At 39.0% G+C, this 14,929-nt stretch overlaps 1 protein-coding gene across 1 annotated transcript in view; it reads left to right on the top strand.

Annotated features, from left to right (window-relative positions):
• The window catches only part of LOC311206101 (extracellular sulfatase Sulf-1), a gene marked incomplete at both ends in the record, with an annotated part of 34,010 nt that extends 21,872 nt beyond the window's left edge, over window positions 1-12,138 (top strand). The window contains 4 exons of the mRNA XM_084281300.1: window positions 9,793-9,943; window positions 10,960-11,135; window positions 11,683-11,811; window positions 12,078-12,138. Of these exons, the coding sequence (XP_084137426.1) occupies window positions 9,793-9,943; window positions 10,960-11,135; window positions 11,683-11,811; window positions 12,078-12,138 (517 nt within the window). The remainder of the gene's footprint in view (window positions 1-9,792; window positions 9,944-10,959; window positions 11,136-11,682; window positions 11,812-12,077) is intronic.
• Between the last annotated feature and the right edge of the window lie 2,791 nt (window positions 12,139-14,929).

Genomic DNA, 14,929 nt, shown 5'->3' on the forward strand with positions numbered 1-14,929 from the left:
TGCTGGGGGACAATCCATCATAAAGGAGGGTAGGAGTCAAACTGTTTCCTCTTAGCTGTGGGGACTGTGGCTGGAAGAAAAGCACTGAATCATTGTATCTCACCCTACCTCTCCTCAGGCCAGTACAGCTCATTTTAGGCTCTGTGGTAGCTGTCTTCTGATAATAGAGTGCTTGTAGGGACTTGCATGTGTTTATCATGCTCCTGACGCTTTATATTGCTTGGCATTTTCAGCCTGATTTTTTTTTTTTTTTCTAGCTTATGCTGCTAGAACCATTGGGTTTAGTCAGTCTCCGAAGCTTTAGCAATCTCTCCACTTTATTACAAGTTGCACATCACCTGGAAAGATCAAGTGAAAATCCTTCTATCTGTTTGCAGACTTAGTTTCATTTGAGTACTTCTGTAAATTGCTTTTTATTTGCATGGAGGCTAAATACTTTGTTCTGTTGGGTTGTTTGTGAAATAGCCCAGAATATGAGAATCAGCTGTGCTTCTTCTTGTCTTCTGGTGTTGCTGATTTCTTGGCAAACTTCTTGCAAAAAATCTCTTCTCTAGCTACCTCAAGAGAGACTTGGTGGGTTGTTTTGTGTTTCTTATTGCACTGACTGTCTGTATGTGTTAGAGTTCAGTCTGCAGACTAAGAAATGAGTCAAATTGAAGATAAACTGCCAATCTGGGTGGCTGAAGCTACCAAATAATTGATTTTTTTTCTGGCAAAAACATTAGTAACATGGTCTTACTAAAAGATATAAGAAGTTAAGTTCTCACAGAAATACTTGGTGCTCCCTGTAAAAACAACATGAGAACAATAAAATCCCTCCTGCCAAGGTTTGTGTAATTTGAACGTTTAACCCTTAGGTTTTCTTCCTTGGTGGTCAAGTACCATTTGCATCTCTTTTTTTTTTTTTTTTTTTCTGACCTTGGGTGACAGCCATCTGACCTTGGATTTTGTTTTTAAAGATGTAGTTGCTATATCATGTTACTGTAACGCCTACCTCCAACAAAGAAGGGAAACCAGGTCAAAAGCTGCTTGCTGGCTTTACAAACTGAGATGGAAGGTTATACCTACAAACTAGGAATTAAGATGGCCTATCAACCACATGTGAGAGGAAGTTTTGCTTAAAAGGACAGTAACTGAAGCAGGCCGTTAAATTATGTGACATTTCTTTGCTGCTAAGGTGCCTATCATGTGATTGAACTACTGACTTTATAAATTAAAAACAAAACAAAACAACAAGAAGGAAAAAAAAAGTTTGATTAGAAGAAGTTTTTCACTTGCACATGTGCATAGGGGAGAGGCTACGGAAGGAAATATTACAGTTCAGGGAGAGTTCTGCCCTCAAATGTTGGTCTCATTTCCCCACTTAACAATGCAGAGGGAAAGACACACCGCCATTACCTTACAATCCTGTTCTCCTCAGTATAAACAGCCCAGTGGAGTGGCATGAAAAGTAATGATGTGTACTCTGTTTAATCATTAATTTTAAATGAACCCTGTTAATTCTTATTAGCTCCAGTTTAAGATGAAACACAAGCGTTATTATGTTGGAAGCAAATGGCCATTCTCCATTGTTTTCAAGCATCCATTCTCCCTCCCACTATCCCAGCTGTCCTCTCCTTAAAATACTTCCTATTTCTAACAGTTAAAAAATGTTTCCAAAACTTTAGCTTCTGGCTGCTGTCTATCACCATAATGAGTAATTTTCTGAAAATAAATCATACTAATGCACATACTCTAGCTATGCCCAGAAATGGTTTCTGTGGAAGCAACTGGTACTGGAGAAGTTGTACAAGATGAAAGCAGTGCATAGATTTTTGCTGTGGTAATGAACATCATCTGGTGGGTATCAGGGTTGCTAGACCTAGGAAATGCTGTTGTTAGATGTGAAGTTATGACACAGGAGATGACACTGGCAGCTGTTAAAGGGCAATCTTGTTCCGTCACACAACTGAGCAGGAAAGCTCTGACTTTACTCAGAGGATGCTCTAATGAAAGCCTGAATTCTCAGTTACACTCAGGGCCTCTGGCACTTTTTAACTTCCCTTTACCTTCCAGGGTGAACCAGTCTTAGGGGAGCTGTGAATCAGACCTAAGCTGTTTATAAGCTGTGAAGTAAACAAACATTAGAAGCAAAAATCTGCGGGAGGCAGATCTACTGAAGAATGTGAAAAATGGAAATCTGAAGCACTGCTTGCTGTGTTGAGTAAAAGATCCTCAGGCTGGCAGGAGACAACCAGATTTTATAATTACCTGGAAGCAATCCTTTTGTCAGTCTAAAGATCTTAGGAGAAATAGATAGAAATGGTATCTGGGATGAGATCAGGAGGCTTCCCCAGATAATGTGAGAAAGGGCAAATGGAAGAGCTTTAATTTTTCAAATAAAGTATGAAAGGTACCAAACACACAAGCCTAGTCACAGCAGTACATTTGCAGTAGTGAAGCATAAACAAGCAATACTTTTGCACTTCCTGATCACCAAAATAATCTTAATGGTGAAGTTGGGGTGTGAGATGGCACTTTCTCGTCGCCAAGGCTGAGTCTTAAACATCTGCTAGCTAAGACATTTTTTTCTTGTAATATGGACACTTCCTTGTCAGAGTGGGATCATACATTTGCATCATTAATAAATCTTGACATGTCAGTGTCTCTTGTCACTGCTAGCCAGAGGCCAGCTTGGACTGCTGACTTAGAGATAAATGATCAAAATCATCACAGACATCATTGCGTGTGTGACTTTAAACAGGACTGGAAGAAATAACTTGATTTAGAGATGCAGTAAGATTTTAGCTACACAATTAACTTCTGCAGCAGCTATAAATAGTGTTTCCTAAAATAAAAAGGTATTATGTTTAATGGATAAGAACTTTTTATTTTCTTTTTATTTTATTTTATTTTATTTTCCTTTTTTTTTTTTCTTTTATTCTTTTTCTTTTTTATTCTGATATATAGCAGTTATGTTACACTTCAGGAGTGAAACTTTCATACCTCATATCCTCATATGCATAAATATTCTTTGTTTTAAAAGATTCCCCTTTTAAAAGGCACCCAGAATGGGGAAATTCAACTTCATTTTAGTAACAGTGATGCTGTTGGTCGTGTTTTTCGGACTTTTAATTTGGACCAGAACCTAGACTTCCCACTTTCCAAGAACAGTATCTAAACCTGGAAGTCTACATTCTCTGGAAACAAAAGATTTGCTTCCTTTGATCATATGCTATTTTTACTTTTTTTTTTCTTTTCCTGAAGAAACATGGCTATCACATTTAACCACATTTTAAAGAATAACATAGGTGCTAATTTTGTACAGAAACTACTCATTTTTCGCAATCAGTTTTACTGTAGTTATTATTTTAAAATGTTGTTTACTTTTATTTTTATTAAATGAAAATGATCCTGAGGCATATAAGTACTGTACTATTTTCACTAACTGGAAGACTCCCAATCTAAACAAAAGATTAGCCAAACACTTTGGGATACAAACCCCTGAGAACTCTATGGAAATACTCACCAGCAACATTTTTAGGCAGTATTTTTGTGGACATAATTTTCTTTTGCCGAATAAAAACAAGAGGGAATTAGGAGGTTGTAAATAGGCAAACAGATTTTTAGTATGAATGAATGTTTGCAAACGTGTATTTTTCTTCCCATTTTAACCCATCTGTAATGGAAATGTATATATATAGAGATGCAACATTTTGTATTAAAACAAAAAAAAAAAGTGCTAATTTAAATTGCACTGAATTCTGGGAGCTTTTAAAACATGCTGTACTCATCTCTATTTCTTTTCCATGCAGATACCACAACTGTGTAAACAGCATTAGCCAAGAAGAATATCCCATTCTTTTCTTAACCTGTAAAATATCTTTTTTTTTTTTTTTTTTTTTTTTTTGGAATAATGATTTTCAGAAGGGCTTCGCTGCAATTGTTTTGTTCAATATCACACAAAAGGCAGTTCAGTTACTAGTGGACATTAATTAGTGTTGCTCATTTCTGAGTGATTTGCTACTTGAGGACACCATTTTAATACGTCTTCAAGTGCAAGCATCTGTTGTTTTGTTGAGGTTTATTTTTAATTTCTTGTGTAACCTAATGTTATTGTGGTACCCTAGAAGCTGTTTAAGATTAATTTTCTATTTTGAAATTCAAATTTAAGTATGCAAATATAGTAAAACTGTTGTCAGTAATAGTAATTAAAAGGTGTGAAGGGAAATGCTGACTGTTCATGTGACTGAAGGTTATTTAGGCCTCAGGGATTCAGGCCACAAAGCTGAATGTCAATATAATTTCATTCCTCTCAACATAACTTCAAGTATCTATTTGAAATGATGCTTATAGATAAATAAATGGTACATTTCACAGTAAATTTTTCTTCAAAGAGAAAAGTGCACTAGTATTTATAAATGTTTACTCCTTCCAAAACCTGTAGAACATCTTGTTATCAGCACTGTGTGCTTCCTACTGCAACAGGTGGTAAATAGAAAGTGAATGCAATTTCCATGATGTGGCATTAATAAAACAATATGCATCAGTGTAGAAACATTAAGTGCTAACAGAACTCAAATGGCAGAAGTCATCCCTTTTTTAAGGAGACAGCAATCTAAGGCTAGAAAAGTCTAATACTAATTATCATTTTGCTTTTTGCAAATGTATACATAAAATGGGATGAATTTTCTGTTAATTTATTCACATAATTAAATGTTTACAATGTTTCAGGGTGAATTATTTTTCTCATTCTGAGAAAGTCTTTATGAGAAAGGGCTTTACTGGGTTCAGTATTTGTTATTGTTAAACATTTCAGATTTTTTTGTTGATTAAATTGATTAAGGATAGGTAGGTATAAGTTTGAAATCTTATGATTTGAAACCTGGCATTTTCCACTGTTTTGCCCAGTGCCAAAACAGATCCATATAGAGAGCCATGAAGTTTTTGTGCAGTAAATTCTGCAAAGTATGTGCTGGACAAACATAAGTGAGCAACTGAGACGTCTAGATTTTCCCAGGCTACTATAACCTAGGTGAGTGGCAAATAGTGTAGATTTTTAATTGAAAAACCATCTGTTTTTTCAATCTTTACTATCTCTATGGATTTAATATTCATGTAGTATGTTGTAGGTCATTTTGGACTGACCTACATGAAGGGGAGTCCTTTTTTGTGTTATCTATTTTTGTAACATGTAAAATGAACTCTCACTCAGTCCTCAGGCACACACTCAAAAAGTTAAAGTGCTTTACTCTTTGCTGATCAGCTGGCAAGAATGACCTTCAATGAAAGGCTGCTCATTCCTACACTCTGGGATAGCACCTGAGCCATTCAGCTGCAGGCCTCCAAAGACTGACAGGCAAAGACCAAGGACAATCTGAAAATAATAAAGGTAGCTGGCACTGTCTGATGATCATGGACTAACAAGTGTGCTCAAAACAAGATAGTCTCCATGACTGACAATAAGTAATAGGAAACATGGTAGATATCGTCAATCTGATATTCCCAGTGCTAAGGGAAGTCAAAGAAATGCAGATGTCTGTGTTACTTTAGAGCAGTACTTATCAGTACAGCGCAAAGACTTTCCCAAAAATGGAAGAGTAGAAACAGTGACATACTTTCCCATGATGACTTTCAAAGGCTTGTAACAGCTGAACATTTAGCTGGTATCTCCAACTGCTTCAAGAAAAAAATGTTGTGATAAACAGTTATCACTGACACGGAAGAGGCCTGTCTGTTTGGAAAGGTTCTCAGAAATCAGCAGTATTCTCCCCAGAATTCACTTCTGTTTGTTTGTGGTTTACTTTATTTTTTTTTACTTCTGTTGTTGTTGTTGGGTTTGGGGTTTTTCTTTGATTCTTTGTTTGTTTTAGGAGGAGAAAAAAAAAAAAAAAAAAAAAAAAAAAAAAAAAAAAAGGTAGATAAATATGAGGGTGATACCAGACCTGGTGCATGGCAAGCAATGCCATTTATAGAATCATAGAATACCCCAAGTCAGAGGAGACTCACAAGGATCATTGAGTCCAGCTCCTGGCTCCACACAGGACTACCCAAAAAACAGACCATGTGTCAGAGTACATTGTCCAAATGCTTCTTGAAATCCAGCAGGCTCGGCGCTGTGACCATTTTTCTGGGAAGCCTGTCCCAGTGCCCAACCACCCTCTGGGTGCAGAACCTTTCCCTAACCCCCAGCCTGTCCCTCCCCTGTCCCAGCCCCATGCCATTCCCCTGGGTCCTGTCACTGTCTCCAGAGAGCAGAGCTCAGCACCTGCCCCTCTGCTCCCCTCATGAGGGAGCTGCAGGCTGCCATGAGGCCTCCCCTCAGCCTGCTCTGCTCTGGGATGAGCAAACCAAGGGATCTCAGCTGCTCTTTATATGTCTTGCCCTCTAGAGCCTTCACCATCTTTATAGCCCTCCTTTGGACACTCTCTAATAGTTTTATGTCCTTTTTATACTGTGGTGCCCAAAACTACAGACAGTGCTAGATTTGAGGCCCCCCCACCGCAAAGCAGAGAGGGACAATCCCTTCCCTCGACCCACTAGCAGTGTCATGCTTGATGCACCCCAAGGTAGGGTTGGCCCTTTTGGCTGCTGGTGCACATGGCTGGCTCATACTCAACTGGCCATTGTCCAAAGCCCATAGATCCCTTTCTGCAGGGCTTCTCTCCAGCCGCTCATCCCCGACTCTGTACATATAGCCACAGTTGCCCCTTCCCACGTACAGAATCGGGACTTGCTCTTGTTAAACTTCATAGGGTTGGTGATTGCCCAGCTCTCAAATTTGTCAAGATTCCTTGGGTAGAGATTCCTAGATGGAGTTAACAGCTCTTCCCAGTTTAGTATCATTCTCAAACTTAGTATGCCTTCAGGTCTGGCATTCTTATGGATTTCTGTAAGACACAAAACAACAAGGATGTGCAGGGAACACAGACTAGTTGTGGGACTTTGGGATTCTTTTCCAAGCCTTCTCTACTGCTCCTTCCCCACCATTTAGGACCCCAATCTCACATTTCTCCATTGGCCACTGGCATTAGATAATTCACAGAAGGTCCTTTTCCTATAATTCTCTAGGAGGAAAATTCTGCTCGCTCCCTGCCTCACTCATTTCTCACCCAGAAAATTCAAAATGCATTTGGAAAGTGTCTGTGAAAGGTTTTAACCACCCTGCTAAACCCCTGAGTGCTGCTTTTAAAGACTATCCATTATTTGGAGGAGGCTCCTGACAATGTCCTGGGAACATGAGACCTGAGCCTGCTTCAGCAGCTGGCTCTCCTTCCTGGCACAGAGGCAGGCTGTCACGGCGCTGCCGGCTGAGTGCAGCTCACAGCCACCTCATCCCTCCACAGCAGGGGCACTCAGGACAGGAGACTTATGGAAAAAAAAAGAAAAAAAAAAAAGAAAAGAAAAAAAAAAAGGCTTCATTTTGCTGGAAAATGCTGATTAATCAAGACTGAGCACTTTCATGGGAAAAAAATTGTCATTTGTCTCGTTTGACAAACTTCCAAAGAAATAGAGGAAGGTTTGCGCTTGTATCACACTTTCTGTCTTCTGTATCCTCGTCTAATACCTGATAGGTGACCAAAGCTCCTAAGACTTGCTTCGTCACAGTTTAAGGCTGCATCTGCTAGGGATGAGGGCTAGCTGACAACCTAGAGGGTTGTGCGTCTGGGTTCAAGTTCATTAATTTTTGTGGTAATATAAGCATCCCTTTTAAAAATTGTATTTCCATGGGAAATAACAAAATTATGACTTTTCAATCAGAAATAAAAGAATTTCCAGCAGAAAATGAATTCTAGTTTATGTTTGTCTTTGCTTAGTAGGGAGCTAACCTTTCCATAGTTCTTAGTCTCAAGGAAACTTTCATAAATCCAGTGATACCATTGTGTCAATTCTGTTTTTCCTTTATTTTAATGGTTAAGTAGGTTAGTCAAAACCAGCTGTATGTACTAGAGATGCATACATTACTCAAATTCTACCTAAATTCTCAAAAACAGTCTCCAATTACAATGTAGACTGTTAGTTTATTGTAGTTGACTATCAGTGCCTTAGGCTGTCCATTTAGCCATATTTATCCTTAGAATACCTAGTTGCAGGTTATACATGCTTTAGCTAAAACTGCAGAGCAACTTCATCCACCATATAGTGATCACATACAACCATGTGAAGAAAAATGAAAGTTAAATGAAGGATTGGTTAAAGGTATGACTTTGTTATCATTGTACAATGTTCTTATGTTATTCAGTGCGACCTCTTGTGAAAGGACAACTAACTACACACAAATATTTCTTTGGGAAAAATATATCTTTGTGTAATGCACATATTAAAATCATCACTACAATACAATATTAGTAATTTTATTTTTTATTATAAACTAAAAGAGAATCATAGGAATCAATTTAATCCAATCACACAACAGCATTTTTTTTAATTTTCAATTTACATTTATTTTTCAAAAGTAATGCTGTAAGATATGTATCATGTACTGCAGTATACTGTTAAAACGAGGAAAAACTAAAAGCAAAGAACCTCAGAAATTCAAAGCCTAGATTCTGCAAGTATTAGAGAAAGGAAGTACTCATATATATGTCAAAACATTACAGGAAGTGGGTTTTGTTTAGTTTGTTATCACCTTTTAGTTGCCCTGTATGTTAGGTATAAAAACAGGACTGATAGAGAGTTTCTGTGCCATGCATATCTGTACAGCAAATCTGTTTGGCCTATTTTTTGCAATACGTTTCCTTCAGAGGAGATAAGTACATGAAGGTATTCTTGATTCTTATATGACATCCTTTAAAAATTCACAGGCTGTAGTTAGAACAGCTCTCTTAAATGTTTTCTTTGATGCTTGTGCAAACTTCAAAAGCAACATTATTTGACCATCTAGGACTCTGTGCCATAGTCCTCCTTAGTACTAGTATCAGCAGCAGTATTAGTTCAATATTGATGTTACAATGGCATTGCACTATGTTTTGTATTCATATAGAAAAAAACACCTCAACAGGATTTAATGTATAAGTAAACATCATTTTTGTGTGGGTAGAATTTGCATGCATGCCATGTCACCAGGTGTAACTGGGATTTAGCTTAGGTGAGGACCAAGGGCAAGTAATGGAGACTGAACGTGGGTCTGGAGTCAGCATGGCTGGCTGCAGCATCTCCTCGTATCAAAACTGACCCTGCACACCCACCCTGTGGGCTTGCATTCAGGGTCCTGGCAATGCCCATAATTTGGTGGTGGGAGGGTAAGAAAGCCAATGCTTTCACTCTTTGGAGCATCTTAAAAACTGATAACGCTGGTGTTGCCATTCATATCCTAGAACTTAGGAACTTCTTTATCCCACAGGAAAATATCTCTCTTTTAACTTGTTCTAATATGAAGGCACTTTTCCCACTGGAAATTGACATTAATGTTAAGGGGAAGTCATCATCTTTGATCTCTGACTTCCTCCATTTTCCTACTTGTCTTTGTGGGATCTGTTATTTGGATAGGCATTTTTAAAGATTACAGATTCCTTTGAAAAATGCCTTTTGGTACATCCCAAATATTGACATGGGTCTGGTAGCAGTGTTTGAGCCTGAAAGAAAGCTTGGAAAGCAAATGGTTAAAAATTTTTGTAGGAAGTGATATATGGACCATTGAAGCTCCGAAGCCACTGAAGTGACATTTGTTTATATTTTGCATTAGGAATACTAGTCACCACGTGGAATATGTGACTTAACCGTTTGTTGGATATTCCTGTGTTAAAGCAGTTCCTGATTTCCTTCGATGACTTTGGTGCTGCATAATGCTCAGTTCCTTTCTCTTCCTCCCAGCACTCCCAGCTATAACTATGCACCAAACATGGATAAGCACTGGATCATGCAGTACACAGGGCCCATGCTGCCTATCCACATGGAGTTTACAAACGTCTTGCAACGCAAGAGACTTCAGACCCTGATGTCAGTTGACGACTCTATGGAAAGAGTGAGTTCAAGAAACTACTGTGAATGTGTTCCTATTAGTCAGTATAAAATTAAACAAATTCTTTCCTTACCTTCCCCAACCACAACCTGGGAAAAGCCCCCGGGATGCAAAGAATTATTCCATATATCCCCAGTCCAAATGAGTTCTGGTTATATTCTGTGCAATGTAGTGCCAAGTTCCTTGCTTGCTTCTTTGAATTGGTAGGTGAATAAGCTGAAGATTGTTTTTTAATGGAAAAGTCAGTGGGTCTAGTAGAAAGCTTGGTATTAACAGAATATGCATCACCTGCATATCCACATGGATAGATGCAGTTGAGCACATGACAATTTCTCTTCATTTCTCACACTCCCTTCACAGTTTGTCCTTCAGATGAAATTTGGGAATTGGCAAATCACAGCAACTCAGGTGTCAGTCTGCTAGTGTTTGCAGAAGTTAGGCAATGCAATGTACAGCTAATTATAGGTAACATGATACATGAACTATGAGGTGTAGTTTGCATGACTTTTTGTTCAAAAATCAAGCACCATGACCAAAGATCTTCCCCCAGAGAGGTTTTTTTAAACTTTAATAAAAATTTACAGCCTTTTCCCAAGCCCACAACTGTAAAGAATGAGAAAGCTGTAGACTAACACAGTAAATCAAGTCTGAGTACCATTTGCCCTAAAGCTGTAGCAGTTTTTTCCCAAGCTGTGTTTGAGTATACATTGACTTTTGGACACACTAATGTAACTACATTAGTAGTACCTTATTTTGTATTATAATTTTCTGTATGTCCTCTCTTTCCTCAAAGCAAATTCCCAGCTCTGAAATATGAAATTGTACTTGTGAGTTGAATGTTTTTAGCAGCACAGTAGAGACAAGATGTAAAAATGCCCATTCACAAAAAGTCTTTTTCAGTTTCATTGATATCATGTTTGATTCTGTGTATTTAAGGTAGTAAAATGATTCTTATAAACGATTATACAGAAAATATGTTTTGCTACATTAAATTCTGTTTTTCCTTTGCTGTATTTCAGTTATACCGAATGCTTATGGAGATGGGAGAACTGGAGAACACCTACATTATTTACACTGCTGACCATGGTTACCATATTGGGCAGTTTGGACTGGTCAAGGGGAAGTCAATGCCATATGACTTTGATATTCGAGTTCCTTTCTTTATCCGTGGTCCAAGTGTAGAGCCAGGATCAGTGTACGTTCTCTTATATCTTTAGCACAGCTGTTAAACCTAATGTACAATGTTTCTAAGTGCATGTAATTACTGTTCTGTCTAGCTTCATTTCATAAAGGATGCCCTATTACCACAGAGCAATGCCTTCTAAGAAGAGTGATGTCTTTCACTTTGCATGGTATTCATAAGTTGTTTCGCAGATGAAAAAAATGTATGTGTAGCCCTGTAGTGCTAGAGTTAAAAAGTAGGTGCTTATCTTTACTGCTTACCTTCTGCAGCAGAATAGCTATCTGGCTGCATGACCTCATTGTCAATGATACAAGAATAACATCACTATTGCACCTCCTTCTCTCATTGTCCTTAGCTTTTTCTTTGTAATGATATTCTGCAACAGTGGCCTGTTCTCAGAGTTGTAGCCTTCAAAGGGGGGTTTCTAAACATAGCGCTTGTGTAGAGCTTTACATCTTCAAAGCCCTGATAAACATTAATTACTGTTCTAATTCTGAGAGAATGTGAAGACTTGCATATTGAACACATGACAACTATGACCTTTTCTCTTGATTTGCAGAGTGCCTCAGATAGTTCTGAATATTGATCTTGCTCCAACAATTCTGGATATTGCAGGACTTGACACTCCTCCAGACATGGATGGCAAATCTGTCCTAAAGCTTCTAGACCTGGAGAGACCAGGAAACAGGTGGGTCCCAGCTCTTTCTGTTTTTGTAGCTAGTTCAGAAGCAAACACCTGAGTAAATGAACAACTGAGTGGAAAAAGAGGTTCTGTGGAAATGAGCTGTGTCAGGCCAATGACCACAGCTTCCACATTTGAAGACTCTCTTAAATAGCACGTCTATAAAATTGCAGATATACATAAGCAGGGAGGTGGTTTTTAAAAAATAAATTGTTAACACTAGCAGTGCTATATATAGGTGCCAGGAGTAAATATTTTTATTTTGGTTTCAGGTTTCGAACAAACAAGAAGACCAAAATCTGGCGTGACACATTTCTGGTGGAAAGAGGGTAATTATTAGGGGTGAGAGAGTTTCGGAAGGGAACACTCTCTTGTACATGCTTTCCTTTCTGCTCTCTCCTCTTTCTCTTTATGGCCAGTGGAGTAGTAAATTTTGGAAGCAAACTTACAGGCCTGACTTGTTTTCTAATTTCCCACCACTGGCTATGCATGCTGCTGTGCTCCCAGATCCCTTCCCTCCAAGATATTTGAAGACATACTCTCCTAGCAGCTCTCCTAGCCTATTCCTCCTCCTTCTATAACATTGTCCATGTGACCACTTATGTCATCATCTGACTCATTTTCTTTTCAATTCTCTGCTTCATATCCAGCTGTGCAATATCCTGTTATCAACTGATTTAGTATTTTCCACCACAGATCAGAAGCATTCTTCATTTTTGTTCTAGCTAAGACATATGTGTAAATGAGATTTATGACTATAGCTACTCTTTTCTCTGATACCTTTTTACTCTCCTGCCTTGACAATTACTGCTGAGAAAATTTTCTCTGGTTTAAAACTTCACAGCAATTTCCTTGTGGCATTTTATGGTTTTATGTATTATGAAAATCTTGTGTGATGTACTGCAAAACAAGACACACTGTGCTGAATGAGTATGAAAGCCCTGTAGTCTCTTCAGCTGGGTTCTTCATTCAGACAAATATTGCTTCAGCGTATTTTCTTTTGTGAAAGAACATACTTTTTTTTATGAATAGTGCTGAACTGTATCAATTAGATATATTTCAGTAGTTCTTATTTCTCATTGGGCAAATTCCAGCAAATAGCCTGAGTCCTTTTTTCACCACATGACCTTTTGTCATTAAAGTCACTAGCAGAAATGCAGGGATTTTCTCCCTTAGAAGACTTAAATATTCAAGTAGCTTTATTTTACCAGTTAAATTCACCATCTCCAGAGTTTAGAGTAATTTATGTAAAATATTCAACTTTTTTTTTTTTTTTTAAAGAAAATTTCTACGAAAGAAGGAGGAAACCAATAAAAACACTCAGCAGTCTAATCAACTTCCAAAATACGAGAGAGTAAAAGAATTATGCCAACAAGCAAGATACCAAACAGCCTGTGAACAACCAGGGCAGGTAAGATACAGACAGTTGCAGTCCTCTTTGTGCCACAGGGAAATATGCATGTCTTTCACAAGGGATCAAATGAATATCAGGAATACGTTTTTTGGATCCTTAGCAACCATCATGCTTTTTTATTTATTGAAACTCCTTGCATGAGGGAAGTGATTGTCATCTGATGTTCAAGTATTGTGTTCAGCTTTGAGCCCCTCACTACAAGAAGGATACTGAGCTGCTGGAATGTGTTCAGAGGAGAGCAGCAAAGCTCGTGAAGGGACTAGAAAACAAGACTATGAGGAGTGGCTGAGGGGACTGGGTCTGTTCCATCTGGAGGAGGGGAGTCTGAGGGGAGATCTCATCACTCTACACAACTACCTGAAAGGAGGTTGTGGTGAGGTGGGTGTCAGTCTCTTTTCTAAGGTAACAAGTTATAGGACATAAGGAAATGACCTCAAGTTGCACCAGGGGAGGTTTAGAGGGGATATCAGTAAGAATTTCTTCATGTGGTTAGGCATCAGAATAAGCTGTCCAGGGAAGTGGTGGAGTAGCCATCCATGGAGGTACTTAAGAGATGTGTGGACTTGGTGCTTATGGACATGGTTTACTGGTGGACTTGGGAGTGCTGGGCTAATGAGTGGACTTGATAATCTTAATAGACTTTTCCAACTGAAATAATTCTAAGAAATTAAGAAAAAATGAGTCACACTCAAAATTCTGTTCAACTGACTCTGAGTTAATGCTATATGGTAATGTGTAAAGCTGGATTTACTGGGGAAGGAATCGAAGGGAGCTGTGTGCCTTCACGCTGACACCACCTCTGACCGGTGCAAGCAGGGGCTCTGGCACCATCTCACACCCTGCTGTCCTCCCACCCCATCCCCATCCCAGTCCCGCACACCTCTCCTGAGGAGTGCGAGGTGATCTCTCCCAGGCAGGCGCTCGCGCTTTTCCCTCAGATGTTTGCTCAGACCGTGGCAGCCGGCTGTAGGCCTGGCACTGAAATGCCGGCATGCTGTTTTGAAGGGGAGTATAAAGCTGTACTGTGCTCTGCTTGCCTTTGCAGCCACCCATGGAGCTTCACCAAGGGCAGGTAGAGCCCTGTAAAACAAACCCAAAGGCTCTCGGGAGAGCCTGCACACTTACAGATGTACGCCTTCCCCACCTTGCTCCTTGTCACTCATTAGAGCGTAGTGTTACGGTAAATCTCCGTTAATCCCACATTGGACTGGAGTATGTTTTGGCTGGCACATCCTTGGTCAGGTCCTCTGCCACAGTTCCCACCTCACACATGCTCTTTAAACGCAGCCACTTTTAAGGGGGTATGCACAATATCACAGTCTAGCCCAAGGGCAAAGTTTTCAGGAGTTCAAACACTGCCATTGTAAACAGAGATTAAATCTGAAAAACTGAATACTTTTATAAAAAAAATAAAGGAGATCAATGGAGTCATTTAGACTGTTAGACGCTAAAATGTTTAGTTTTAAAATACTAAAATATTTTCTTTGCAATTATTTCTTATATTTACTACCTCTTATGCCAAAATCCAAGTTTGGAATAATTTTCTTTTCCACATGTGAATAGACAAGGTTAAGTGTCCTGACCAGGTATCCCAGCTGAAGCACAAGGGAGGGCTGCTCCCAGCCCTGCTCCCAGGCCCTTTTGGAGAACTTGACTTTCCATCCTGTGTTGGATGGAAACTCGCCTTTGATCAAAGGGCAGAGGAAGGTG

Source organism: Netta rufina (assembly GCF_964035555.1).
Source record: "Netta rufina genome assembly, chromosome: 2".
NCBI classification, from domain to species: Eukaryota; Metazoa; Chordata; class Aves; order Anseriformes; family Anatidae; genus Netta; species Netta rufina.